The sequence below is a fragment of the Salmo salar genome, chromosome 15, assembly GCF_965601325.2.
Source record: "Salmo salar chromosome 15, fSalSal1, whole genome shotgun sequence".
In the NCBI taxonomy this organism is placed as follows: Eukaryota; Metazoa; Chordata; class Actinopteri; order Salmoniformes; family Salmonidae; genus Salmo; species Salmo salar.
In genome coordinates, this window is record NC_138305.1 from 48933141 (window position 1) to 48959896 (window position 26756).

General features: G+C 41.4%; 1 protein-coding gene and 1 pseudogene across 1 annotated transcript in view; one reads left to right on the forward strand and one right to left on the reverse strand.

The window, feature by feature from the left end:
* Positions 1-6968: 6968 nt before the first annotated feature.
* LOC123727310 (uncharacterized) lies at positions 6969-10284 on the reverse strand (annotated as a pseudogene).
* Positions 10285-25217: 14933 nt separating this feature from the next.
* syne2a (spectrin repeat containing, nuclear envelope 2a) overlaps positions 25218-26756 on the forward strand; it is a 216192-nt gene continuing 214653 nt past the window's right edge. Inside the window, exons 1-2 of the mRNA XM_082961486.1 lie at positions 25218-25582; positions 26025-26086. Of these exons, the coding sequence (XP_082817612.1) occupies positions 25528-25582; positions 26025-26086 (117 nt within the window). The 5' untranslated portion in view covers positions 25218-25527. The remainder of the gene's footprint in view (positions 25583-26024; positions 26087-26756) is intronic.

A 26756-nucleotide genomic window follows, 5' to 3' on the forward strand; every position in this document is an offset into this window, starting at 1 on the left:
GCTGACCGGGAAAAAACGAGGATGTCGTCAAGGTAGACAAACACGAACCGGTTCAACATATCACGTAGCACATCGTTGACCAGGGCCTGGAACACTGCGGGAGCATTGGTCAGTCTGAATGGCATAACAAGGTACTCATCGTGCCCGCTAGCCGTGTTAAAAGCTGTCTTCCATTCGTCTCCTTCCTGTATCCGAACCAGATGGTAGGCGTTCCGAAGGTCCAACTTTGAGATCGTCGCCCCCTGGAGAGGCTTGAAAGCCAAGGAGATGAGTGGTAGAGGGTAACGGTTTTTAACTGTGATGTCATTAAGGCCCAGGTAGTCGATGCACGGCGAGGCAGATGGACGAACACTCCCTGCAGCAAGAGAGTCGTCTATGTACCTGTCCATGGTCTTGGTCTCCAGACCCGACAGGGATTAAAGCCGCCCCCGAGAAGATGTAGTTCCCGGGAGAAGGTCGATAGCGCGGTTGTAGGGTCGATGCGGAGGGAGAGATGTAGTGCGGGCCTAATTGAAAACCTCCTGGAGTTCCTGGCACTCCGCGGGAATAGCGATCTGAGACTTCTCCCAAGCCCGCAGGAAGACGTCCCGGGGCAGGCTGCGCCGACTTCTGATAATGCGCGTGGCAGAACGGGCTCCAACCCATGGTAGAGAACTAGTAGCCCAGTCGATCAGAGGATTGTGCCTTTGGAGCCATGGAAACCCCAAAACCACAGGTGCATGAAGGGATTCAATGAGCAGGAACTGCATAGACTCACTGTGATTGCCTGACACTCTCAGGTTAATGGGAAAAGTAGTGTGGGTGACTCTGCCAATAGAGTGCTCTTCCAGCTCTCTGACGTCCAGGGGATAATGGGGAAAATAGGAGAAACCTCGTGGGTGGTTGAGACAAGCACAATACAGGTGAAACAGATCAGGGTGTGACAGGATGCAGGGAGGGAGGTGTCAAAATGCTGAATTAAATCTCATTTTCCATGTTGTCACTTCATTTAATATAACAGACTTTTAAAATGGAATGTTTGTGCACAATGTCTACTTAAAATATAAAAGAGATGCAAAAGGCACTCTTTTCGTTAGACAACCCTACTGTGTGTAACACATGGACAGACAGTAACCATTTGTTTACATTACAAAGCATGTTTCAGTGCATTGGTGGATATATTTTGTTTGTCTTAAAGCGTGTGCGCGAGATATAGAGAGAGTGCGTGTTCGTGTGTGCACTGGTGACTCATGTAGAATGAAATCTTTCCCCAAGACCCACCCAGGATTGTACTGTCGAGTGCAATGGGAGGAAAAGTAAAGAGAAAACAAAATCAGTGTCGCACAAAAGTTTCACCACTTGCTAATTTCTCAGTTAAAAACAATAAAAGAATTAGGCCTTATTTTACTCCACAATTCCCCTCTCAATTCCCCACAGTGCTATTATTACTATTTTGTTATTACTTTATTTTGATACTTTTTTTCCTCTAAGCTGTCTTTCCCAAACTTGTATGGATACCAAAGCTATCTTAGCCTGTTTTGCATGGGCAGTTTTAAAACCAAATATCACAGGCACTCAGAAGATTTTTTGTTGTTGCTAAAGCCCATCACATCTTTGTAACGAATGATCCCATCCAATAGATTTGTTTCTGCATGCCTGCGTTGCTTGTGTGTGTGTGTGTGTGTGTGTGTGTGTATGTGTGTGTGTCTGCGTGCGGTTATGGTGACTCATACAGTCATTATTTTACAGCTTGCCTAATCCACCACACCTATCAGGTCTAAGAGAGAACAGGGTTGAAACTTGTCCCTGGAGCAGTCTGGTCTTGCTGTGATATTAGCTGCTCGACCCAGTAGGTGGAATAAACAGTGTTCCTGAATCCTGACCTTTGCCTATTATGATTGTGTGTGTTGAAGCACTGATGCAGGGTTGCAGCAATCAGTAGGGTCACATACAATAAAAAAAACGTTCAAATACTGGAGGTGCATTTCTTCTAGTTTCACTGGGATAAAGGGTGGACAGAGATGGCACTTTTCTGAATATTCCATTGGTTCCATTTAATGGGGCAAGCTAAATCTAGCAGACCATGTGTATTGTAAAAGTATTTTACATTTGCATTTGCCCCACTCAGTGCACCGGACAGGATAAAGAACGCAGTAGGTGCAGTGCAGGCATACAACTCCTCACTGGGTAAATGGAATTGTGCCAGGTAGTGATACATGTTTAGTGACCACCAATATAAATATCATGTATGTTTTATGGGCATATTAAATCACGCAAACCCAAGGTGTGTGCACTGTTCATAAAATAATGTGTAAAACTAAACCACTGGGGTAAAATGATCATATTACACTACCAATAATAATAGCACACTCCCCCATCATCTGAGCCAGTGGCACATTGACGAGGAACAGTGCGTTTGAAAGAGGCAAGCTTTGCCTGTGCCATCCCACTAGGCACACACTGGTTGAATCAACATTGTTTCCACGTCATTTCAATTCAATTATGTTGAACCAACGTGGACTAGACGTTGAATTGATGTCTGTGCCCAGTGGGATGTGCCATGTCACATACGTGCATCTCTCCGTAAACATGAACCCTGTGCTAGACCCCATGCTGCAAAAAAACATGCTGGATGTTTTTATATTACTGATGGTGCTGTTTAATTTTTTTTAATGAGCAGAATATTGGATAACTGTCCTTCATATTCCATTCACCCAGCTCAATGTAACATTGATAGGTTCAGGCTACTACATTTTCCCTATACCCATCATGAGGTTGCTACAACCTAGCCTATGAATGGAAGTTTACAATAAAGATGCACATGTCGAGAGAAATTTGAGTAATCAAGTTGACAGACATTGTGCAAAGCGGTTTTGAATGTTTCAATCTTCCTGCAGCTAGCTGATCTAGGGTGTAATCATTAGTCCAACGGTTGCAAACTAGAGTTTCTATTGGACAAATTCAGGTATGTCTATCCCCGTTTCGTTCCGTTTAAGAAAAGTTTTTCAACAGAATTGGTGGAATGAATACAGTCCCTGATCACATGCAAACAGTTCATTTTCAGTCATTCATAGCAGCCATATACAAACAGCATTAGCGTTATCGTTGGATAATACTTTCTCGCATCTACGCGCTCTCCTTCTCTCAGCTTTTCCCTTTGCTTGTGGACTTCAGTGCACAACACATCAGCTGTCTGTGACCAGGTGTCACGTCCTGACCAGTAAAGGGCCTATTTGTTATTGTAGTTTGGTCAGGACGTGGCAGAGGGTATTTGTTGTACATGTTTTTGGTTATGTGTTTATATAGAGGGTTATTTTGTGTAGAGTGTTTCTGGGTTTAGTGGTGTATCTATGTAGAAAGGGTATTTGATTTAAGTGGTTTGGGGTTTATTAGATATGTATTTATGTAAGATGGGGTGTATGATTTAGGTGTTCCGGGTTGTTGGGTATGTTCTTGTATTGTATTTCTAGGGGGCTGGTCTAGTGTTGTATTTCTGTGTTGGCCTGGTGTGGCTCTCAATCAGGAACAGCTGTACATCGTTGTTGCTGATTGAGAGTCATACTTAGGTCGCCTGTTTTCACCTGTTAGTTTGTGGGAGATTGTGCTTGTTTAGCTGTGTGCTTGACAAGACTGTCCAGTTCGTTTGTGTTTTGTATACGTTTATTGTGTTTCCCTTCTTCACCACATAAAAAGAAGATGAGTATATATTTTCCCGCTGCGTCTTGGTCTTTACCCTACGACACCAGGAGAAAAAACTTTTCCAAGTCAAACCTTCATATCATAACTGCTAACCGCTACACCCAGCCTACATCATTGTCACAATATTAGCTAACGTCATGTCAACATTGCTACTAGAACTAACGCGTTAGTAAGCCCGCTACAGTCATGCAGTACAGTGTAAAGTTAGCAAGCAGTTTAGCAGTTACACCGGCGGGCCCCGTGACCTTGACTTGGGAGAGTTCCAGTAATGGATAGCGAGCAAGCTAGGTAACATAGGTGTTTGAGTAGGCTAAACTAGCTAGCTGCATTTGCTAGCTAAGTAAGTGGAAGTGAAAAAAATACTAAATATAGCTAGCTCTCTCTCTTGCTTCTCCTTCATTTATGAAGAAATTAATTTGTTCAAAACTTTTCAACTATTGTCTTTCTCTCTCTTTGAGTCAACTACTCACCACATTTTATGCACTGCAGTGTTGGCTAGCTGTAGCTTTCTGTACTAGATTCAGTCTGTAGAAATGGGTGAGAAACAAGAGACTCCTAGGGTTTGTATTGAAGTCAATGTGCCCAGAGGAGGATGGAAACCATGGTGCTACGTACCATACAGAGCGCGGTTGAGGCTACTGTAGGCCTTCATTGAAAAACAGTGTGTTTCAATAAATGATTTGGTGACATGAATATATTTAGTGTAGTTTATCTAAAAAGGTTAACTTTTTAAATGTTTCACTATTTTTTATTTTCACTGAGGTGGGCCCTCCTCTTCCTCTGAGGAGCCTCCACTGTTTGATATATTATTGCTTAACAAGGGCTTGTGAGATTTACAGAGAGGCTACAGAGGCGTGTGGGCTGCAGTGCTAAATACTCAAAGGGCTGCCACTCGGACATCTGGATCACTAGTTCGGATTCTGTCACCTGGCAGTATGTTTTTGACTTAGTAGGAGGACATGACTGCTACAAGGAAATGACTGGTATAAAAAATGTGGTGGAAACTCAATAGCCCATGCCCCCAACAAGCCAATGTTTATAGATTTGTGGGAAGTAGGGAACTAGTGCATTGGGATGCACCCCTGGTTGTCACTTTGTCATGTCCTAATAAAATAAGTAGATCAGCATAAACGATAGACCTCTATCTGCCATTGATAAAAGGTACCCTCGGCCTGCATGCAGAGTGGAGCAGGAGCTCGGCTGGAGATCAACCATATTATGTCCTATTTCTGGGCGCCACCACAGGTTCCTGGCACATCGCTGTGTGTGCGTGTGTGTTTGTGGGTGTGTGCCCTGACATGCTTCACAGGATCAGACCATTGGGCAGAGACAGTTTTTCCACTTCTGATGTTAGCCTGACAAATCAATGTTTGTGTGTGTATGTGTGTGTCTGTTTGTGTGCGTGTTCAAAGCCCATGAATAGGACAGCTGCCTGCAAGGCTACCTGATTCCAGTCACATTGACAGGCAGGCAGCTGACCATACAACTTTTTCTCCTCACCATAGAGACACAAGAAAACACTGGCACCACACACCACAAGGGCACACATTCCAACAGGCCAATATGTCACTGCATGTGGGTAACTCTGTATGTCACCTACTCGCTCGGATCTGTGATTGAGCAGTGAGCACCCGTTGTGGGTGTAGTAGTTGTATGTTTATGTAGCTTGTAGCGCATGTCATTGTGTAAACTGACGTTGATTATGGCCACATGACTGAAACGTGTTATTTTATTTTATGAACCACACTTTTTTATTTGTGCATATGTCATTTAATATTACTCCCCATTTCTCACTGTTTGTTTCTGAGAGTCTTTTATCACTCCATTTATAGCGTTGTGCAAGTTTTTCCTTTAGGATGCATACATGCCTATATGCACACAGTGGATTATATGTAATAATAATTAGACATTTAGAAAAGTTTTAGAAACTCCAACTGGTAAACAAACAGTTTCCACGGTGTAAGAAACATTTGAAAAAATCTTGCACTGTATTTGTGTATGTAATTTTCATAAGAACAAATGTATGAATTTAACTATGTGCTTTTGACCTAGAGGTTTGTATGCAGGGACTTGTATTTTTGTCCATGTGAAAAGCTGCTTATATTTTTGCATAATCAGTATGTACATGCACTCAACACTCCTTACACAAGTCTTTGGATTGCTGCACAAACCCTCTCGTTGTTGGATCCTCTGGTATAGAATGCACTAAGCCTTTGTGAAAAATTGTGTCCGGTCTTTAAACAGTTGCTCAAACCCTATGTTGTGCCCCATATTCTGGGCATTTCACATTTACATACATTCTACTACAGTAATCCAATCCAGATTTACTATGAGCTCTAATACTCCTCAAACTCTATAAGGAGGTTCCTTCCAACGTGCTGGGGGATGGGAGGTAAAACTAGGGTAATACACTTGTCTGTTCCACCTTCAGGGACTCATGGCCAGTCCCAATTCACCCCCTAGCCCCTATACTCCCCTAGGCAATTGTGTGTATATATGAGTTTATACCTGTACTCATGCCTACTGTAAATCTCATTGGATAGGCATAATCAATGAATCAATCAAAAAATATATAAAAAGCAAAGTGGCTAGGAAAAACTCCTTAGAATGGCAGGAACCTAGGAAGAAACCTAGAGAGGAACCATGTTCAGAGGGGTGGCCAGTGGTCTTCTGGCTGAGCCGGGTGGAGATGATAAAAATACATGTTCAAATGTTCATAGATGACCAGGAGAGGGGGGACAGAGAGAGAGAGAGAAGATAATTAGAGGGAGCACACCTAAGATCACACAGGACACCAGATAAGACAGGAGAATTACACCAGATAGGACATACTGAACCTACGTAGCCCCGCCCAGCACATAGACTATTGCAGCATAGATACTGACGACTGAGACAGTGGGGGGGGGGGGGGGTCAGGGGACACTGTGGCCCTGTCCAAAGTTACCAGCCAACCAGGCAGGATATAACCCCACCCACTTTGCCAAAGCACAGCCCCCACACCACCAAAGGGATATCAACAGACCACTAACTTACTACCCTGAGACAAGGCTGAGTATAGCCCATGAAGGTCTCCCCCACCACACGAGCCCGAGGGGTTGCAAAACCAGACAGGAAGATCACGTCAGTGACTCAACCCACTGAAGTCAAGTATAGCAAAAAAAGCCTGACATGACATGACATGATGCACCCTTCTAGGGACAGCATGGGAGAGCGCGAGTAAGCCAGTGACTCGGCCCCCGTAATAGGGTCAGAGGCAGAGAATCCTACTGGAGAAAGGGGAGCCTGCCAGATAGAGACAGCAAGGGTGGTTTGTCACTCCAGTGCCTTGCCGTTGACGTTTGCAACCGAGGGCTAGACTTCACTCAATCAAAGGACCTATTGAAGAGATTAGTCTTCTGTAAAGACTTAAAGGTTGAGACCGAGTATGCCTCTCTCAAATGGATCGGCATTCCATAAAAATGGAGCTCGAAAGGAGAAAACCCTGCCTAGTCCTTTTTGCTTAGAAATTCTAGGAACAATAAGGATGCCTGCGTCTTGTGACTATAGCTTATGTGTAGGTATGTACAGCAGGACCAAATTGGAGAGATAAGTAGGAGCAAGTCCAAGTAATGCTTTGTAGGTTAACAGTAAAACCTTGAATTCAACCCTAGTGTAGAGATGTTAGCACTGGAGTAATATGATCAAATGTTTGGATCTAGTCAAGATTCTAGCAGCCATGTTTTGCACTAGTTTAATTTTGCCTTATCCATGTAGCCAGAGTAGAGCATTGCAGTAGTCTAATCTTTTTTATTTTTTGTATTATTTTTAGGGGGTATATCAGCTTTAATATTGCAGATAGATTGTAGCTTTAATATTGTAGTTAGATTGTATACTAATGTAAATACCTTTACATAAGTATACAATCAGACTCGAAATTGAGCTCAGGTGCATCCTGTTTCCATTAATCTCACAGGTGATTGGAGTCACCTGTGGTAAATTCAATTGATTGGACATGATTTTGAAAGGCGCACATCCGTTTACATAAGGCCCCACCTCTGAAAGTGCATGTCAGAGCAAAAACCAAGCCATGAGGTTGAAGGGATTGTCTGGAGAACTCCGAAACAGGATTGTGTCGAGGCACAGATCTGGGGAAGGGTACCAAAAAATGTCTGCAGCATTGAATGTCCCCAAGAACACAGTGGCCTTCATCATTCTTAAATGGAAGAAGTTTGGAACCACTTCCTAGAGCTGGCCGCCTGGCCAAACTGAGCATTCGTGGGAGAAGGGCCTTGGGCAGGGAGGTGACCAAGAACCCGATGGTCACTCTGACAGAGCTCCAGAGTTCCTCTGTGGAGGTGGGAGAACCTTCCAGAAGGACAACCATCTCTGCAGCACTCTACCAATCAAGCCTTTATGGTAGTGGCCAGACAGAAGCAACTCTTCAGTAAAAGGCACATGATAGCCTGCTTGGAGTTTGCCAAAAGGCACCTAAAGGACTCTCAGGCCTGAATGCCAAGCGTTACGTCTGGAGGAAACTTGGCACCATCCCTACGGTGAAGCACGGTGGTGGCAGCATCATGCTGTGGGGATGTTTTTCAGCGGCAGGGACTTGGAGACTAGTCAGGATCGGGGGAAAGATGAACAGAGCAAAGTACAGAGAGAGATCCTTGATGAAAACCTGCTCCAGAGCGCTCAAGACCTCAGATAGGTGCTAAGGTTCACCTTCCAACAGGACAACAACCCTTACCACACAGCCAAGACAACGCAGGAGTGGCTTCGGGACAAGTTTCTGAATGTCCTTGAGTGGCCCAGCCAGATCCCAGAAAAATGCTCTGCAGCGACGCTCCCCAAGCTGCCAAAGGTGCTTCAACGAAGTACTGAGTAAAGGGTCTGAATCGCTATTTAGGACGTTTTTTTTCAGTCATATCCAATACCAGGTGTATCAAACTCCATTCTTTGAATGATGCTGTGTCTGCATGTATGTATTACAATTATACACTTCAACAGTGTTTACCACTCCTGCTCCTGGGACATCAATGATTACCCATTGTAACTATGCAATAGACTAGAAACATGATTTAAGTAAGGATGATTTGTAATTCATATATACAGAAAGAAAACAGTACACTGCACTTCCTATGCATATTTTAACTTCATCTGCATTCATCCGAGTAGGTTCTCCCAGCCATGTGGACGATTGACACCAGGGCAGCAAAGTTTGTCACCAGAGCGGTTTAGAGCATATTACTCTTTGCCTGTGAATAACCAGACCTTCATACAAACTTGCTATGCTGAATTATTGACGCACACCCAAGGTGCTGCCCATATCCTACCAGCACGCCCACGAGCCACTCAGACAGAGAATGACGCGTGGAAGAGTGTGACATTGTGGTTACAATAAAGAATGTAAACAAGATGCTGTTTTTATTTACAGTATTGATGGACATTTTGGAGGCATTTTGAAAACAGGTTTTCAAACACTTGTTTTTCGCAAGTGTACTGTACTGTAGTACTGTAGCAGGTGTAGCCCATCTCCTATTAGCACGACAATAGACTTTTTATAGCCCGGCTACTGTTGTGAAAATCCCTCAACTTGCAATGTATTCGATGCTTAAGTACTCTAAAGTGTTACATTTCTAACTCAAAACAGCTGTACAGTATTTCTTCAACAACATCTAATGCTTTCGTGAACAAAATAATGATAAAAAAGACATTCAAATGCGGATGTTTTTTTTAACTACATTTTTGTCCACTTCGACCCAGCTCCACGACCACAGGTAAAACCTTGCTGAGATGATCAGTGTATTTGTTGCATTGTTGTATCGTCAATTTCTCTAGCCAAAACATCTTGATGACCTTGACCAGTTCATCTTTGCTTGTCGGCTTGGTAGAGTTACGAATGATTGTTTTTAGTTGATGCCAAACAAGTTAGATCGGGTTTAAATCAGGAGACCTGCATGTAGAGATTAAAAAAATATTTTTTTGATATGCTGTAGGCCTACCGTAGGTGTTGTAGGTCTTTTATTTATTTTTATTTAACCTTTATTTTACTATATAAAGGTCTACTTACTCTGCTGGAGTCTTGACCCAGTTTATGCCCTCATTTGCAATGTGAACCCGGGCGGCAGTATGTTTTGGGTCATTGTCTGCATTTGGAGAAGAAAAAAATGCATTTTGCCTAACAGCCAAGATTAGCTACAATAATAGAAATATACATGTAAATAGGCCTAAACATAACAAAATATTGCTATAATCCTACCTTGAAAGAGATGATGTGGTCCCAGAAACACCTCTCTGACATAGGGTCCAGCATATCTCTTGATGATTTCTTCCTCAAAGAAATCTTGAGCCATGATACCTGAAAAAGGTAATAGCCAAACTTACCATCAAAATCAAATATGGGCCGGGGCCCTGGCGAGAAATTGGCCCCCACACATGGAGTTTGAGCAGATGCTTGGGACTCGGTTTGCTTGATCTTCTTCCTTTTTTTCTGTAGCAATTTTGAGCAAATAGCTCAAGGGCCACGGTTGCTTCGTCTGTGAAGATGACGTCATTGAATGTCTTGCCAGCTTTGATCCATGCCTGGGCCTGCAGGACACGAAGGTCTTTGTTTGTCGGACAAATCATTGGGTAGAAACTACAGAACATTATGGCTATTAGCAGGGCTATATTTTGGCCTTTATAAATATTATTTAGGCATTTATTAAGATTACAATCGCTCACTATGGTTTTTTAAAAATGAAATATATCATTATATATAGCCTTCCCGCTGTGGACATCTATTTCAGCACCGTTCCGTGCTGTTCTGAGACAAGCATGGAGAACCAAAAATGTAATATTTTATTCCATGATATTCTTAAGATATATGTGTTGACTGAATAAAAGTGATGTCTGTTAAATAATCAAGTTAGGTTTCTCCAGAAATAAATAATTCTAAATAACAAACTGGCTTTATTTACAAATTAGTGAGAATTGCCTTTTTTTCACTAACTCTAGGTTAAATGAAAAGAAAATCTCCAAAATATCGTTACTTTTTCAACAAAGCGATTATTATTATTATTAATTAAATAAGAATTACATAAAAGCCCCTTAGTATCTGTGAGAATATCTGAGAATATCTCACGGAAAATGCCCCTTAGATAATAGAGTCCTCCAATCCTCTAAATGTAATTGTCGGAGAGTCACGTCATTGAAAAAAATATGTTTTGATATACTGTAGGACTACCATAGGTAATGAGTAATGTGCTGTTAAAAGTGGTGTAGGTCTTATTTATTTAAAAAGCATATTGAAGTTAGAATTAATAGGATTTGAAGCAATAAGATTTTTGAAGCAATAAGATTTCAGCATCGTTTCGCACTGCTCTGAGACAAGCATGGGGACTGGCCTTGATAAATGAATGAGATGTTTTTTTCTTCACTGAATCTCCGTTAGGGTATTGGTTAGACTAGACTTAGAAAAGTAGGGTGCAAAAATGTTATGCTTTTAGTGTAACCTTTATTTTACTAGGCAAGTCAGTTAAGAACAAATTCTTATTTACAAGGACATCCTACTCCTTCCTCCCCATCGAGGACTTGAACCCCGGTCTCCCGTGTGCCCTGCCTGCACGACACAGGATTCTTTAGCTAAGTACTGTACTGCCAACAGTCACGTTGTACAGCGCCATATTTTCCATTCCATCCTAACGGAAACACAGAGGATTTTTCATTTTTCTTGGAATAGAACACCGTAATATTAAGCAAATTAATTAAGCAAGTACCAGTAAAATTTTTGGACACACCTACTCATTCCAGGATTTTTCTTTATTTTTTCTATTTTCTACATAGTAGAATAATAGTGAAGACACCACAACTATGAAATAACACATATGGAATCAGTTAAGAACAAATTCTTATTTACAAGGGCAGCCTACTCCTTCCTCCCCGTCAGGAAATTGAACCCCGGTCTCCCACTTGCCCACATTCTCTCCCTTATGTCAGGAATTAATCACTTTCCCATGCTTACTACAGTATGTATTGTAGGCTATGTTTACTTGTCAGACTGCACAGTAGCCTAATAAACAAATGCAGGTGGCTTATATCTTCAAAATGCTTTATTATCCAAATGTAAAAGCATGTACTGTACAGTACTGTATTTCTTCATCAGCATCTTTATGCTTTCATTAATAAAATAATGATGAAAATACTCTTTCAAAATGCAGATGGGGATTTAGTTAAAGATCCATAACGAATTACTATGGGAATAAATATCACTGATTTACAGAAATATTGGAACAAAGTTGTCTAATGAAGGCAAACAATATAGAATCTTCCAATCCTCTTATACTGTAGCCTACTCCTGACCACCAAATCAAAGTTTATTTGTCATGTGCGCCGAATACAACAGCCGTAGACCTTACAGTTAAATGCTTACAGTGAAATGCTCACGTTGTACAGCGCCATATTTTTCATTCCATCCTAAGGGAAACCCTGAGGGTTTAGTTTTCCATTTTTCTCAGAATAGAAACACCATAATATTAATCAAATTTATTAAGCCACATTTCTTAAAATCAATCCCATGTACTATGTTATTACAAAAAAAGGTTTTAAATTCTCTAGCAATGCCAACATGGGAGACTATCAAAAGCTTCTCAAAGATGTCCTCTGGTGCACTAACTTCCATTAACGTAAAAAAATGGCTGACAATTAAACAACATGCCATAGAATGCTGCAGCAGCCCGCAAGGTGTGCTGTAGTATGACACAACTTTTAAAGGAGGAACCACTGTACTGTATGTTATGTTGGAAAAAGTCAGTTATAAATTATTCTGTCCTAGTTATCATCCAATTGGCTTCGATTACATTTCCATTATCTTCGCCCATGTGGAAATTCTGTAAGAGCAATGTATTTGCCAATTATTTGATGATCTAACTGCATTATGTCCCTTATCAACACTTCTTTTTACTTTTGGTGCCAGCAAGAATGACATAAGAAAGTAGTCAAGATGACAAGCTTGATTGAGTCTCTGCCATGTAAATCTCACTAGGTCAGGATATTTAAGCCTCCATTCACTAGTTCCAATATCAGTGACATTCGGGATTTCCTTAAGTGCATGAGGGTGATAGTTTGTAGTGTGATTTCCTTTACGGTCCATTGAGGTATTTAAAACCGTATTATTATCTCCCACCATAATAATAGAGTCTTGTATTGCTGACCCTGGTCGCCTGTTGAACAATGTTTCCTCCAACACATTGGTGTTGCTGGCTTCCGGGTTAAGGAGCGGGGTATGGGGGTCATGTTTCGGAGGTCGTATGACTCCACCTTTGCCTCTCCAGAGCCTGTTAGGGAGTTGAGACAAGATCGTAATTGAAAAAAAAGCATCTGAAATATTTTTGTATATGTTTGTCAAAAGAGAGATCAGGGTCCAGAGTAACGCTGAGTTCCTTCACAGTTTTATTTGAGACGACTTTACAACCAACGAGATTCATGTCAGATCCAACAGCAGATATCTTTTGTTTCTTGGGACCTAGAACTAGCATCTCTGTTTTGTCCGAGTTTAAAAGTTAAAAAATTGTCCGCCATCCACTTCCACGTCCTTATGTCTGAAACACAAGCTTCCAGGGTGGGCAATTTTGGGTCATCACCATGTTTCATTGTTACGTTTGCATAAGCAAACTTAACACATCAAATAGCAAATGACCACCTTGGAGCTTTAAATTACATTCACGGTTCGATATGGTCATCTGTTATTAGATGCAATCAGTTTTCAAGATTTGTTGTGGTCGTTTCTATAGCTGAATTTTTGCACAAATCGGCTTCCATTTGAGGTCCAGCATCAGGGTGCAAATTACAGGGGCGCCAGCTCAGCTCCCCTGTATGAGACGTTAACTCCCCTAAGAAAAAAAGGGCAAATTCAGCCAGAGAGGTTAGGGTAGTTCCCCTTACCTCTTTGATGTTCACACATCTGACAGGACTGGAAAGGTGTAAGCAATAGATGGCACCACCTAGTCCTCCAATAGGCCAAGTGGAGCATAGTGGACTGTGTACATGGAAGGGGGAGGTCCTACGAGCAGGGGACAGGTGTTGAAATGGAGGAATATAATTTTTTTTTACCAGAACACCGTTCTGAATGACCAGATCCATGATTCATGATTAATGATATCAGTGCACGTCACTGTAGCTTATATAGGCTGTTGCTCTTTCTTTTGGACAAACTTTTATAGCCAGGTACGTGTTTTCACTGTTGATCCTATGTGTATATGTTTTTTGTGTACTTAAGCTATGTAAGTATGTACCTGTATATTGGTGAATGTTTTGTAATCTTTCTGCTCAGATGTGGATTGTTGTTCAGCTTGCTGCAACTCATATTGTATTAAACTTATTTATTTGACCTGCTGTTGCTACTGTATATTCTTGGGACTTAGGAGTTTTCACAGTGGTGACACCATGTCTATTTAAATGTACTGCTGGTATACAGTATGTGTACACAGTACTCTCCTCGGAGCCCACTATGTTGATGTAGGTGTGATTAATGAAAGTGTGAAAATACAGAAAATATATTTCAGATTCTTTATTGTCCTGTGTGCCTTGCTATCTCCACAGAGCACCAGTATGCTGCCAGGACTCACCTGGTGATCGGTTCCCCTTTCAGGAGATATGGCGTCAGGGCTAAACCCAGAGGAAGCCCCTCTGGACGATGGAGTCATCCCCTTGGACATTGATAACGTCCACATGCTACTGCAAGGTCAGTCCACAGACAGAAGGGGTAACCCAGACACGTCACGGGCAATTTAAGCATCCATTCAGAATGTTTTCTACCAAATATGGTAGTGAGAGGAAGTCCAGTCGCCGGTAGTGGGAGAGGATGGAACTAGGTGAAATTGGGCCGACATTCTTCTAATTTTCTCATCAATGAAACATCTGATCTCAATACATTTTTTGGTTACCAAAACTACAATCTGTTATGAAAAATTGCGTTGTTTAGGAGAGCAAGGTCGAATTGAGTAGATGTTCCCTAACAGAAATATACAAATACAGTTGAAGTCGGAAGTTTACATACACCTTAGCCAAATACATTTAAACTCAGTTTTTCATAATTCCTGAATTTAATCCTATTAAAAATTCCCTGTCTTAGGTCAGTAAGGATCACCACTTTATTTTAATAATGTGAAATGTCAGAATTATAGTAGAGATAATGATTTATTTCAGCTTTAATTTCTTTCATCACATTCCCAGTGGGTCAGAAGTTAACATAAACTCAATTAGTATTTGGTAGCATTGCCTTTAAATTGTTTAACTTGGGTCAAACATTTCGGGTAGCCTTCCACAAGCTTCCCATAGTAAGTTGGGTGAATTATGGCCCATTCCTCCTGACAGAGCTGGTGTAACTGAGTCAGGTTTGTAGGCCTCCTTTCTCGCACATGCTTTTTCAGTTCTGCCCACACATTTTCTATAGGATTGAGGTCAGAGCTTTGTGATGGCCACTCCAATACCTTGACTTTGTTGTCCTTAAGCCATTTTGCCACAACTTTGGAAGTATGCTTGTCATTGTCCATTTGGAAGACCCATTTTCAACCAAGCTTTAACTTCCTGACTGATGTCTTGAGATGTTGCTTCAATATATCCACATAATTTTCCTCCCTCATGATGCCATCTATTTTGTGAAGTGCACTAGTCCCTCCTGCAGCAAAGCACCCCCAAAACATGATGCCGCCACCCCCGTGCTTCACGGTTGGGATGGTGTTCTTCGGCTTGCAAGCCTCCCCCTTGTTCCTCCAAACATAACGACGATCACTATGGCCAAAAAGTTTTATTTTTGTTTCATCAGACCAGAGGACATTTCTCCAAAAAATACAATCTTTGTCCCCATGTGCAGTTGCAAACCGTAGTCTGGCTTTTTATGGCGGTTTTGGAGCAGTGGCTTCTTCCTTGCTGAGCGGACGTCGTACCTTCAGGCATTTGGAAATTGCTCCCAAGGATGAACCAGACTTGTGGAGGTCTACAATTTATTTTCTGAGGTCTTGGCTGATTTCTTTTGATTTTCCCATGATGTCAAGCATAGAGGCACTGAATTTGAAGGTAGGCCTTGAAATACATCCACAGGTACACCTCCAATTGACTCAAATTATGTCAATTAGCCTATCAGAAGCTTCTAACACCATTTTCTGGAATTTTCCAAGCTGTTTAAAGGCACAGTCAACTTATTGTATGTAAACTTCTGACCCACTGGAATTGTGATACAGTGAATTATAAATGAAATAATCTGTCTGTAAACAATTGTTGGAAAAATTATTTGTGTCATGCACAAAGTAGATGTCCTAACCGACTTGCCAAAACTATAGTTTGTTAACAAGAAATTTGTGAAGTGGTTGAAAAACGAGTTTTAATGACTCCAACCTAAGTGTATGTAAACTTCCGACTTCAACTGTACATGCTAAATACAATGCGCCAATAAGATCTCGCTTGCTCGTGCTTGGGTTTGCCCACCTCCTTGCTTAATGACATAGATGAACTATCGTGGGTCTTATCTTTGGTCAGTGTCTCTGTCTTGACCATTAGCCCACAGTAATGTGAGACTCAAATTAGTCAAATTATATTTAGTATAAAATATACTGCACTGCACTAAAATATAAACGCAATATGTAAAGTGTTGGTCCCATGTTTCATGAGCTGAAATAAAACATCCCAGAAATGTTCCATATACACAAAAAGCTTATTTCTCTCAAATTTTGGCACAAATTTGTTTACATCCTGTTGGTGAGCTTTTCTCCTAAACCAAGATAATCCTATCACCTGATAGGTGTACCATATCAAAAAGCTGATTAAACAGTATGATCATTACACAGGTGCACCTTGTATTGAGGGCAATAAAAGGCAACTCTAAAATGTGCAGTTTTGTCATACAACACAATGCCACAGATGTCTCAAGTTTTGAGGGAGCGTGAAATTCGCATGCTGACTGCAGGAATGTCCACCAGAGCTGTTGCCAGAGACTTTAATGAAAATCTCTCTACCATAAGCCACCTACAAATTCTTTTTAGAGAATTTGGCAGTACGTCCAACCGGCCTCACAACCGCAGACCACGTGTAACCACGCCCAGGACCTCCACATCTGGCTTCTTCACCTGCGGGATCATCTGAGATCAGCCACCCAGACAGCTGATGGAACTGTGGGTTTGCACAACTGAAGAATTTCTGCACAAACTGTCAGACACCATCTCAGGGAAGCTCATCTGCGTGCTCGTCGTCCTCACCAGGGTCTTGACCTGACTGCAGTTCGGTGTCGTAACCGACTTGACTGGGAAAATGCTCACCTTCGATGGCCACTGGCACTTTGAAGAAGTGAGTTCTTCATGGATGAATCCCGGTTTCAACCGTACCGGGCAGATGGCAGACAGCGTGTATGGCGTTGTGTGGGTGAGTGGTTTGCTGATGTCAACTTGTTGAACAGTGTGCCCCATGGTGGCGGTGGGGTTATGGTATGGGCAGGCAGGCATAAGCTGTGGACAACTAACACAATTGCACTTTAACGATGGCAATTTGAATGCACAGAGATACCGTGACGAGATCCTAAGGCCCATTGTCGTGTCATTCATCTGCCGCCATCACCTCATCTTTCAGCACGATAATGCACGGCCCCATGTCGCAAGGATCTGTACACAATTCCTGAAAGCTGAAAATGACCCTGTATACTCACCAGAAATGTTACCCATTGAGCATGTTTGGGATGCTCTGGATTGACGTGTACGACAGCGTTTTCTAGTTCCCACAAATATCCAGAAAATTTGCACAGCCATTGAAGAGGAGTGAGACAACATTCCACAGGCCACAATCAACAGCTTAATACTGACTGGTTTTCTTATCTACACTCCTACCTTTTTTTAAGGTATCTGTGACCAACAGATGCATATCTCTATTCCCAGTCATGTGAAATCCACAGAGTAGGGCCTAATGAGTCTATTTCAATTGACTAATATCCTTATATGAACTGTAACAGTAAAATCTTTGAAATTGTTGCAAGTGCATTCGGAAATATTCAGACCCGTTCACTTTTTACACATTTTGTTACGTTACAGCCTTATTATAAAATAAATAAAATTGTTTCCCCCCATCAATCTACACACAATACTCCATAATGACAAAGCAAAAACAGGTTTTTAGAAATGTTTGCAAATGTATTAAAAATAAAAAAATGAAATATTTTTGACCCTTTACTCAGTACTTTGTTGAAGCGCCTTTGGCAGTGATTACAGCCTCGATTCTTCTTCGGTATGACGCTACAAGCTTGGCACACCTATATTTGGGGAGTTTCTCCCATTCTTCTCTGCAGATCCTCTCAAGCTCTGTCAGGTTGGATGGGGAATGTTGCTGCACAGCTATTTTCAGGTCTCTCCAGAGATGTTCAATTGGGTTCAGGGTTCAGTCTGAGGTCCTGAGTGCTCTGGATTAGGTTTTCATCAAGCATCTCTTTGTACTTTGCTCTGTTCATCTTTCCCTCGATCCTGAGTAGTCTCCCAGTCCCTGCCGCTTAAAACATCCCCACAGCATGATGCTGCCACCACCATGCTTCACCGTAGGGATGGTGCCAGGTTTCCTCCAGATGTGACGCTTGGCATTCAGGCCTAAGAGTTCAATCTTGTTTCTCATGGTCTGAGAGTCCTTTAGGTGCCTTTTGGCAAACTCCAAGTTGGCTGTCATGTACCTTTTACTGAGGAGGGCCACTCTACCATAAATGACTGATTGGTGGAGTGCTTCAGAGATTGCTATCATTCTGGAAGGTTCTTTCATCTCCACAGATGAATGCTGGAGCTCTGTCAGTGACCATCGAGTTCTTGGTCATTTCCTTGGCTAAGGCCCTTCTCCCCCCGATTGCTTAGTTTGGCTGGGCGGCCAGCTCTGGGAAGAGTCTTGGTGGTTCCAAACTTCTTCCATTTAAGAATGATGGAGGCCACTGTTTCTTGGGGACCTTCAATGCTGCTGAAAAAAAATTGTACCCTTCCCCAGATCTGTCCCTCGACACAATCCTGTTTCGGAGATCTACGGACAATTCCTTTGACCTCATGGCTTGGTTTTTGCTCTGACATGCACTGTCAACTATGGGACCTTATATAGACAGGTGTGTGCCTTTCCAAATAATGTCCAATCAATTGAATTTACCACAGGTAGACTCCAATCAAGTTGTAGAAATATCTCAAGAATGATCAATGGAAACAAGATGCACCTGAGCTCATTTTCAAATCTCATATCAAAGGGATATGAATACTTACGTAAATACATTTTAATTTGTCATTTTTAATACATTTGCAAAAATGTCTTAAAACCTGTTTTTGCTTTGTCATTATGGGGACTTTGTGTGTAGATTGATGAGGAAATTTTTTCATTTAATCAATTTTAGAATAAGGCTGTAACATAACAAAATGTGGAAAAAGTGAAGGGACCTGAATACTTTCCGAATGCAATGTATATTTTTGTTCAGTGTACATTTGCATAATTTGCTTGGGATTGGAATAACTTCTTATTTTGTTTTGATTGACCTACGTCAGGGTTGGGCAACTGACGGACCCCCTTTTGAAATTCTATCTGTAGATTTTCTCAAATACATTTTGTGCCAGGATGTAAAACGGCTGTTTTGTAGATTTGTGAAGATATCAAAATACTTAAACTTACATGCAAAATACCTGCTGTTAACTTTAAAATGATTGGAATGAATTATCCAAAGAGAGTGTAAAAAAAAATAACTCAGCCAGGGACTCAGCTTACTGTTGCGAGTTAGGATAATAGAATACACAAGGTGCAAATTCGAAATTTGGTTGTGCATCAGCAGTTCTCTCTGGTTATGTCAGTCACTGATAGTCAGTCAATTAGCCCATGTCAGCTAACATTTTTTAGATTGCTAAGTTAGTTTAGCGGCCAGCTATCTAAACTTGTTATCCTGGTATGGATGTGGGTACGCAGACCCGATAGCAACTGCGGCCCCTCATGATGATTTCAGATTTTTTGTGGCCTTCACCCCATCAAAGTTGCCCATACCTGACAAACATGATTTAATTCCCCCTTGGCACTTGTGTAAATCTGAGAGGACTGGACAATATGGAGAATGTTACACCTCGGTGAGAAAAGTGGAGCTACTATCATATTACTAATACCTATCCAAAGAGTTCAGTGCCTAGGGATGATGGGTTTTCTGGACAGGGCTGAAGTCATATATTTATCACTGTTTCATACATCCCCAAAAAAGCCCAAGCCCTTACGCCAATATATTCTTGTAGAGCTCAAAGCATTGGATTGGTGTAAGCAATATGACCACGAGGTGGTCGGTGTGTGGGGATAGTCATTCTGAGTCACGGTTGTGTCTAAGATGACCTTTCTGTCTAAGGTGACGTCACTTTATATTTATTTCACCTTTTTTTTATACAGGTAAGTCAATTAACAACAAATTCTTATTTCCAATGACGACCTGTCAAACAGCAATAAACAACACATCAATAAACAACAATTACATAATACAACAATGACACAATGCATATCTATATACACGATACATGAAAAGCAAACACAAAACACCAAAATCAAAACACATTCTTCAGCAAAACGGCCCTCCAACATCCGACTGAATTGCCCTATAGGCACCAAATCCACCAACTTGAAGGAATTTTGGAGACCATTCCACATGATGCAACACTTCATTCTGCATATTGAATTTCAATGTCTCAGGGCTTCCGTGAAGATTTATACCTTGTGAATACACCCCAGGTTCAGGCACGGCAAATTAGGCACTTTCTCAATCTGGGTAGAAGTTGCCCATAAGGACCTACACAGAGCTAGGATCAGATTACTCTCCTCCAGGGGGAAACATTTGAAAATGACCGTAGATCAGTATCTAGGAGCAACTTCAACTGCGTTTACATCAAACCTGTAAAACAGGCAAAACACTGGGGTATCTGCCATAACCGGCTTTATACAAACAAGCAAGAGTGCCATTGTAATACTTTGCTTTCTTAAACAAACACTCTGACTGAGAAATGACTTGTCTCTTTACAAGCCATATTTATGGTTCTGCACTATGAGTTATACACTCTTGAGTTTCCCATGCAATGGTGTGCCAGGGTCAAACAACTGAACATTTGACAGTTTGCTAATAATGTTTGGATGGCTCGAAAGGTTAATGGCTGTTGTTGATGCAATTAAAGCTCAAAGTGTTGAGTCGCTGGGTCTGAAAAATGTCTGGTTGTTAATGGAGTGGAACTGAAGTTAAAGGTTAAACTCAGTCTCATTGCCACGAGCAGCACAGCAGATATTGAGATGAGCGAGATGGAAGACTTCGCTCTCACACGGTCACACACAGTATTGGCGCATGTGCACAGGTTCGCTTCACGATGTTCACAGCTTGATAGCCAGGGCACCAAAACAGCTGAGAAGTTGTACCCACTATGCTGTTTACATACTGCATCTACATCATATCGCTGAGTCTAGCTTTAAGAGTGCCCTATGTTTGGTGGAAGGTCTGGGGCCGTATCCACTAAGCATCTCAGAAAAGGTCATAGGAATCCTGTTGAAACCAGTTTTAAGACTACAGAAATGTTTTCACATTTTTTATGCAACAATATCGGCAAGTGACTTGAATCCTACTGAGCCAAAGCTATTTAGAGTTGTTAAACGGGAGTGACAAGTGTGTTGATATAACAGTAATAGTCTATTATAAAAATGCAGCTTTAACAACCATCAGAATTGATTAAAACAAGTTAAAGCATGCCAACATATTAGACAAGAATTAAGAGTAGGCAAAGTGATCGTATTATGTGAAAATTATATCAAACGTTTTACCATTGCAACATTTGATGGTTGAGGAGTATTATAGAGTTCACAGCGAGCAATTTTCTCATCGCAATTGGTTATTCTCCATCATCATTTGCAACAATTTCAATGAGCGTTATCACTCTTTCCTTTGCTCTTTCCTTTCCTCAAGCTGTCATGATTACCAGGTGAGATACACTTTTAGGAGTTGATTTTGCTCCTGGCTCAGAGTGTCTGGACAGTGTCTTAACAACATCCTAAAATCTACTCGGAGCTGGGAGTGTTTTTGTTGTCTTAAAACGTTTTTTTTTAACAGGATTCCTAGGACCTTTTCTGGGATGCCTTGTGGATATTGGCCCTGGTCTGGGGACTACGTGGTGCAGTTCTTTGCACCCCTTTTGCCTGTGTGTGTGCCCACCTATAACCGCGGCCATCATCTGGACCTGGTTTTTACCAAGGGGCTTTCTATTGACATATCCTCTATTGTTGATGTTGCTTTATCTGATCCCCACTGTGTATTTTTTTACTACTACTAGGTTAATACTGTGCTAACACATTATTAAGAAATGCTATCTTACCTCTGAAGTTGCTACAGATTTTATTGAGTGTATGAACAGTACACCATCACCTATTCTGCCTTCCTCTTGTGATGATTTAGTTAATAACTTCACTAGAAAATTAAGGGCAACTATTGATTCCATAGCTCTGGCAAAGTTGAAAAAGGCCACATCTGAACAGAGAACCCCTTGGATGAGTGAGGAAACTAATATATTAAAGAGAAATTGCAGAAAGGCAGAGCGGAAGTGGAGAAAGTCAAAGTTTCAGGTCCATAATGATATTCTGAGAGAGCAACTTGACATATACAGTACCAGTCAAAGGTTTGGACATACCTACTCATTCAAGGGGTTTTATTAATTTTTTCTTTTGAGATTCTTCAAAGTAGCCACCTTTTGCCTTGATGACAGCTTTGCACGCTCTTGACATTCTCAACCAGCTTAATGAGGTAGTCACCTGGAATGTATTTCAATTAACAGGTGTGCCTTGTTAAAAGTACATTTTTTTATGCATTTGTGCCATTCAGTTGTGTTGTGACAAGGTAGGGGTGGTATACCAAAAACCATCAAGCGCTATGATGAAACTGGCTCTCATGAGGATCGCCACAGGAAAGGAAGACCCAGAGTTACCTCTGCTGCAGATGATAAGTTCATTAGAGTTAATAGCCTCAGAAATTGCAGCCCAAATAAATGCTTCACAGACTTCAAGTAACAGACACATCTCAACATCAATTGTTCAGAGGAGACCGAGTGAATCAGGCCTTCATGATTGAATTTCTGCAAAGAAACCACTACTAAAGGACACCAATAACAAGACGAGACTTGCTTGGGCCAAGAAACACGTGCAATGGACATTAGACCGGTGGAAATCTGTCCTTTGGTCTGATGAGTGCAAATTTGAGATTTTTGGTTCCAACAGCCATGCCTATGTGAGACACAGAGTAGGTGAACGAATTATCTCTGCATGTGTGGTTCCCACTATGAAGCATGGAAGAGGAGGTGTGATGGTGTGGGGTGCTTTGCTGGTGACACTGTCTGTGATTTATTTAGAATTCAAGACACACTTAACCAGTATGGCTACCACAGCATTCTGCATCGATACGCCATCCCATGTGGTTTGCGCTTAGTGGGATATCATTTGTTTTTCAACAGGACAATGACCCAAAACACACCTCCAGGCTGTGTAAGGGCTATTTGACAAAGAAGGAGAGTGATGGAGTGCTGCATCAGATGACCTGGCCTCCACAATCACCCAATCTCAACCCAATTGAGATGGTTTGGGATTAGTTGGAATGCAGAGTGAAGGAAAAGCATCTAACAAGTGCTCAGCATATGAGGGAACTCCTTCAAGATTGAAGCTGGTTGAGAGAATGCCAAGAGTGTGCAAGCTGTCATCACGGCAAAGGGTGGCTACTTTGAAGAATATAAAATCGAAAATATATTTTGATTTGTTTAACACTTTTTTGGTTACTACATCAAATAAAATGTTATTTGTCGCATACACCAAATACAGTTAAATGCTTACAAGCCCTAACCAACAATGCAGTTTATTTTTTGGGGGGAAAAGCATGATTCCATATGTGTTCTTTCATAGTTTTGATGTCTTCACTATTATTTTACAATGTAGAAAATAGTAAAAATAAAGGAAAACCCTTGAATGAGTAGGTGTGTCCAAACTTTTGACTGGTACTGCATAACAAGGCAATTTGAAATGCCAGACGGGCTCATTTGTCTAACTTGATCACTAATAATCAGTATAACTTGAGAATACTCTTCTCGGCCATTGATGGCCTGATAAATCCTACCCCCGCAAACCTATGTGAACTTTCCTCCACGTCTAAATGGGATGAGTTTGTGACATATTTCAGAGATAAGATAACACACGTTAGGCTGGGTATCAGTCAAGTAAGACCTGATGAGAAGTTTGATATGTGTCCTAGCCTACCACGCAAAGGCAGATTTATTTTCCCTGGTTGATACAGACATGCTCAGGAAAGTGATATCACAACTTAAGCATTCTACCTGCCTTCTTGAACCTTCTACATAACAGTTTTTAATTGCATATCTGAAGAAGTGCGAGCTATTGTTAATCACTCCCTGTTCACAGGCACTTTCCCCACTGCACTAAAACTGCTATGGTGAAACCCTTTCTGAAGAAAAGTATTCTAGATTCTTCAGCTCTTAGATATTTTCAGCCAATCTCCAACCTTCCATTCTTAAGCAAAATGTACATTTCTGTGTCACCAGAGGATTTTAGCTCCACGGATAAATTATTAGACTGTATTAGTGATTTAAATACTTGGATGGCTCACAACTTCCTCCAGCGAAATCAAGACAAGACCTAGGTACTTATTGTTGGCGCCAAACCACAGAGAGAGAATCTGGCCGCACATTTTAATTCACGGGCAATAAAGGTGTTATTTTAGATTTTGAACTTAATTTCAAATTGCACATTAGGAATGTGACCAAAATAGCTTTTACCACCTGAGGAACATTGCCAAGGTGCGGCCGTTTCTCTTTCAGACTGCTACAGAGAGGCTTGACATCTGTAATGCTCTCCTGTCTGGTCTACCCAAGAAAGCCATTGGCAAAACATACTGGTTTTAAGTTTTCTGCACTGACTGCCTGTGAGTTTAAGAATTAATTTTAAGATTCTTCTATTGGTTTTTAAATCAATCCGTGATTGTACACCCCAATACATGTCAGGCATGCTTTTAAGTTATATACCCAGTAGGTCCCTCAGGTCCTCTGGCACTGGCCTTTTAACTATCCAGAGGAATGGAGAGGCAGCCTTTAGTTACTACGCCCCCAGCCTCTGGAATAGCCTGCCAGAGAACCTGAGGGGTGCCGAAACTGTGGATATATTTAGTATTTCAGTTTTTATTGTTATTATTTTGTTTTTTATCCTCATATGTTTGTTGTGTAGTAATATTCGTTTTTCCTGTGAAGCACATTGCATTGCATTCCATGTCTGAATTGTGCTGTATAAATGAATCTTGATTTGATTTGTGTGTCTGCGTGTCTGTGTGAGAGAGAGCGAGAGCGAGAAAGCTGTCTCACAGTCTTGGAGCCTGTCCTGTCATGTAGCACTAAGTGGTGCAGTCTTTTGGCCCTGTAAACCCTTTTTGCCGGTGTGGGTGTGGGTGTGCGTGTTGGTGGTGTGTGTGTCTTACATTTTTTGGATCTTGTCCCGTCATGTATCATGAACACCTTGGCCAGATCCCAGACCCAAAGCTGTCTCTAGCTATCCTTAATTAGCACAGGAAAAAACCTTGCTCCACTGTAAGGAATGGTCTGAAGATAACCTGTCGGCAACCACAGAGAAAGAGAGGAAGGGAGAGAGAGCAGGAGTGAGAGAGAGAGATATTTTGAGTTGTAAGTGGAGTTTTGTGTCTGGTCATCATACTCTGATACTCAAGGAGAGAGGCAGAGAAGAGAGTCCGACAGAGAGAGAGAGAGACAGACAGACAGACAGACAGACAGACAGACAGACAGACAGACAGAGTGGAGTTTTGTGTCTGGTCATGATCCACTGGGCGGCTTAAGAATGGAGGGTCAACAATCTGAAATGGAGATAGAGGTCCCTGAATACTCTGACTTTGGTAAGTGTAGCCTGAACGGTTGCATCCCGATTTGGGTAGCAGTTGTCTAAAGAACTTTCATGTGTGTTTTTCAGTCTATTTTTGGGAAAGTTATATGGATATTGCATACATCATATGCAATGGAGAATTTCTGACTGATTCATTCAAGTTCATAGTGATTTCACTGATGAATACATCATACTCAAAGTGTGAACAAGACATACTGTAACACAGTAAATTTATGCTGTTTTTTTATATATTTCTGCAATATTGGCCCTTTTCTTCTATGTTGGAACAAATAACTAATTTCAAATTATTCTTGACTCACCAATTGAATATATCCCAAATGGCACCCTATTCCCTACATACCGCACTACTTTTCACCAGAGTCTCATGGGTCTGGTAAACAGTACTCCATTTGTGATGCAGGCTATGTAATGTAGCGCCTTTCTTTTCCCAATAGTGGAGCAAGAACAGATTCAGAAGAGAACCTTCACCAACTGGATCAATGCTCAACTATCTAAGGTGAGTCTAAAGATGGAAAGTCCAGTGTGTGTGTGTGTGTGTGTGTGTGTGTGTGTGTGTGTGTGTGTGTGTGTGTGTGTGTGTGTGTGTGTGTGTGTGTGTGTGTGTGTGTGTGTGTGTGTGTGTGTGTGTGTGTGTGTGTGTGTGTGTGTGTGCGTGTGTGCGTGTGTGCGTGTGCGTGCATGCTTGTGTCTGTGCATGCGTGTGTGTGTCAGGTAACATCAGTCTAAAATGTATAGCAACATTACATCACATGCAATTGAAGTTGGAAGTTTACATACACCTTAGCCAAATACATTTAAACTCAGTTTTTCACAATTCCTGACATTTAATCCTTGTAACAATTCCCTGTCTTAGGTCAGTTAGGATCACCACTTTATTTTAAGAATGTGAAATGTCAGAATAATAGCAGAGAGAATGATTTATTTCAGCTTTTATTTCTTTCATCACATTCCCACTGGGTCAGAAGTTTACATACACTCAATTAGTACTTGGTAGCATTGCCTTTAAATTGTTTAACTTGGGTCAAATGTTTCGGGTAGCCTTCCACAATAAGTTGGGTGACTTATGGCCCATTCCTCCTGACAGAGCTGGTATAACTAAGTCAGGTTTATAGGCCTCCTTGCTCGCACAGGCTTTTTCAGTTCTGCCCACAAATTTTCTATGGGAT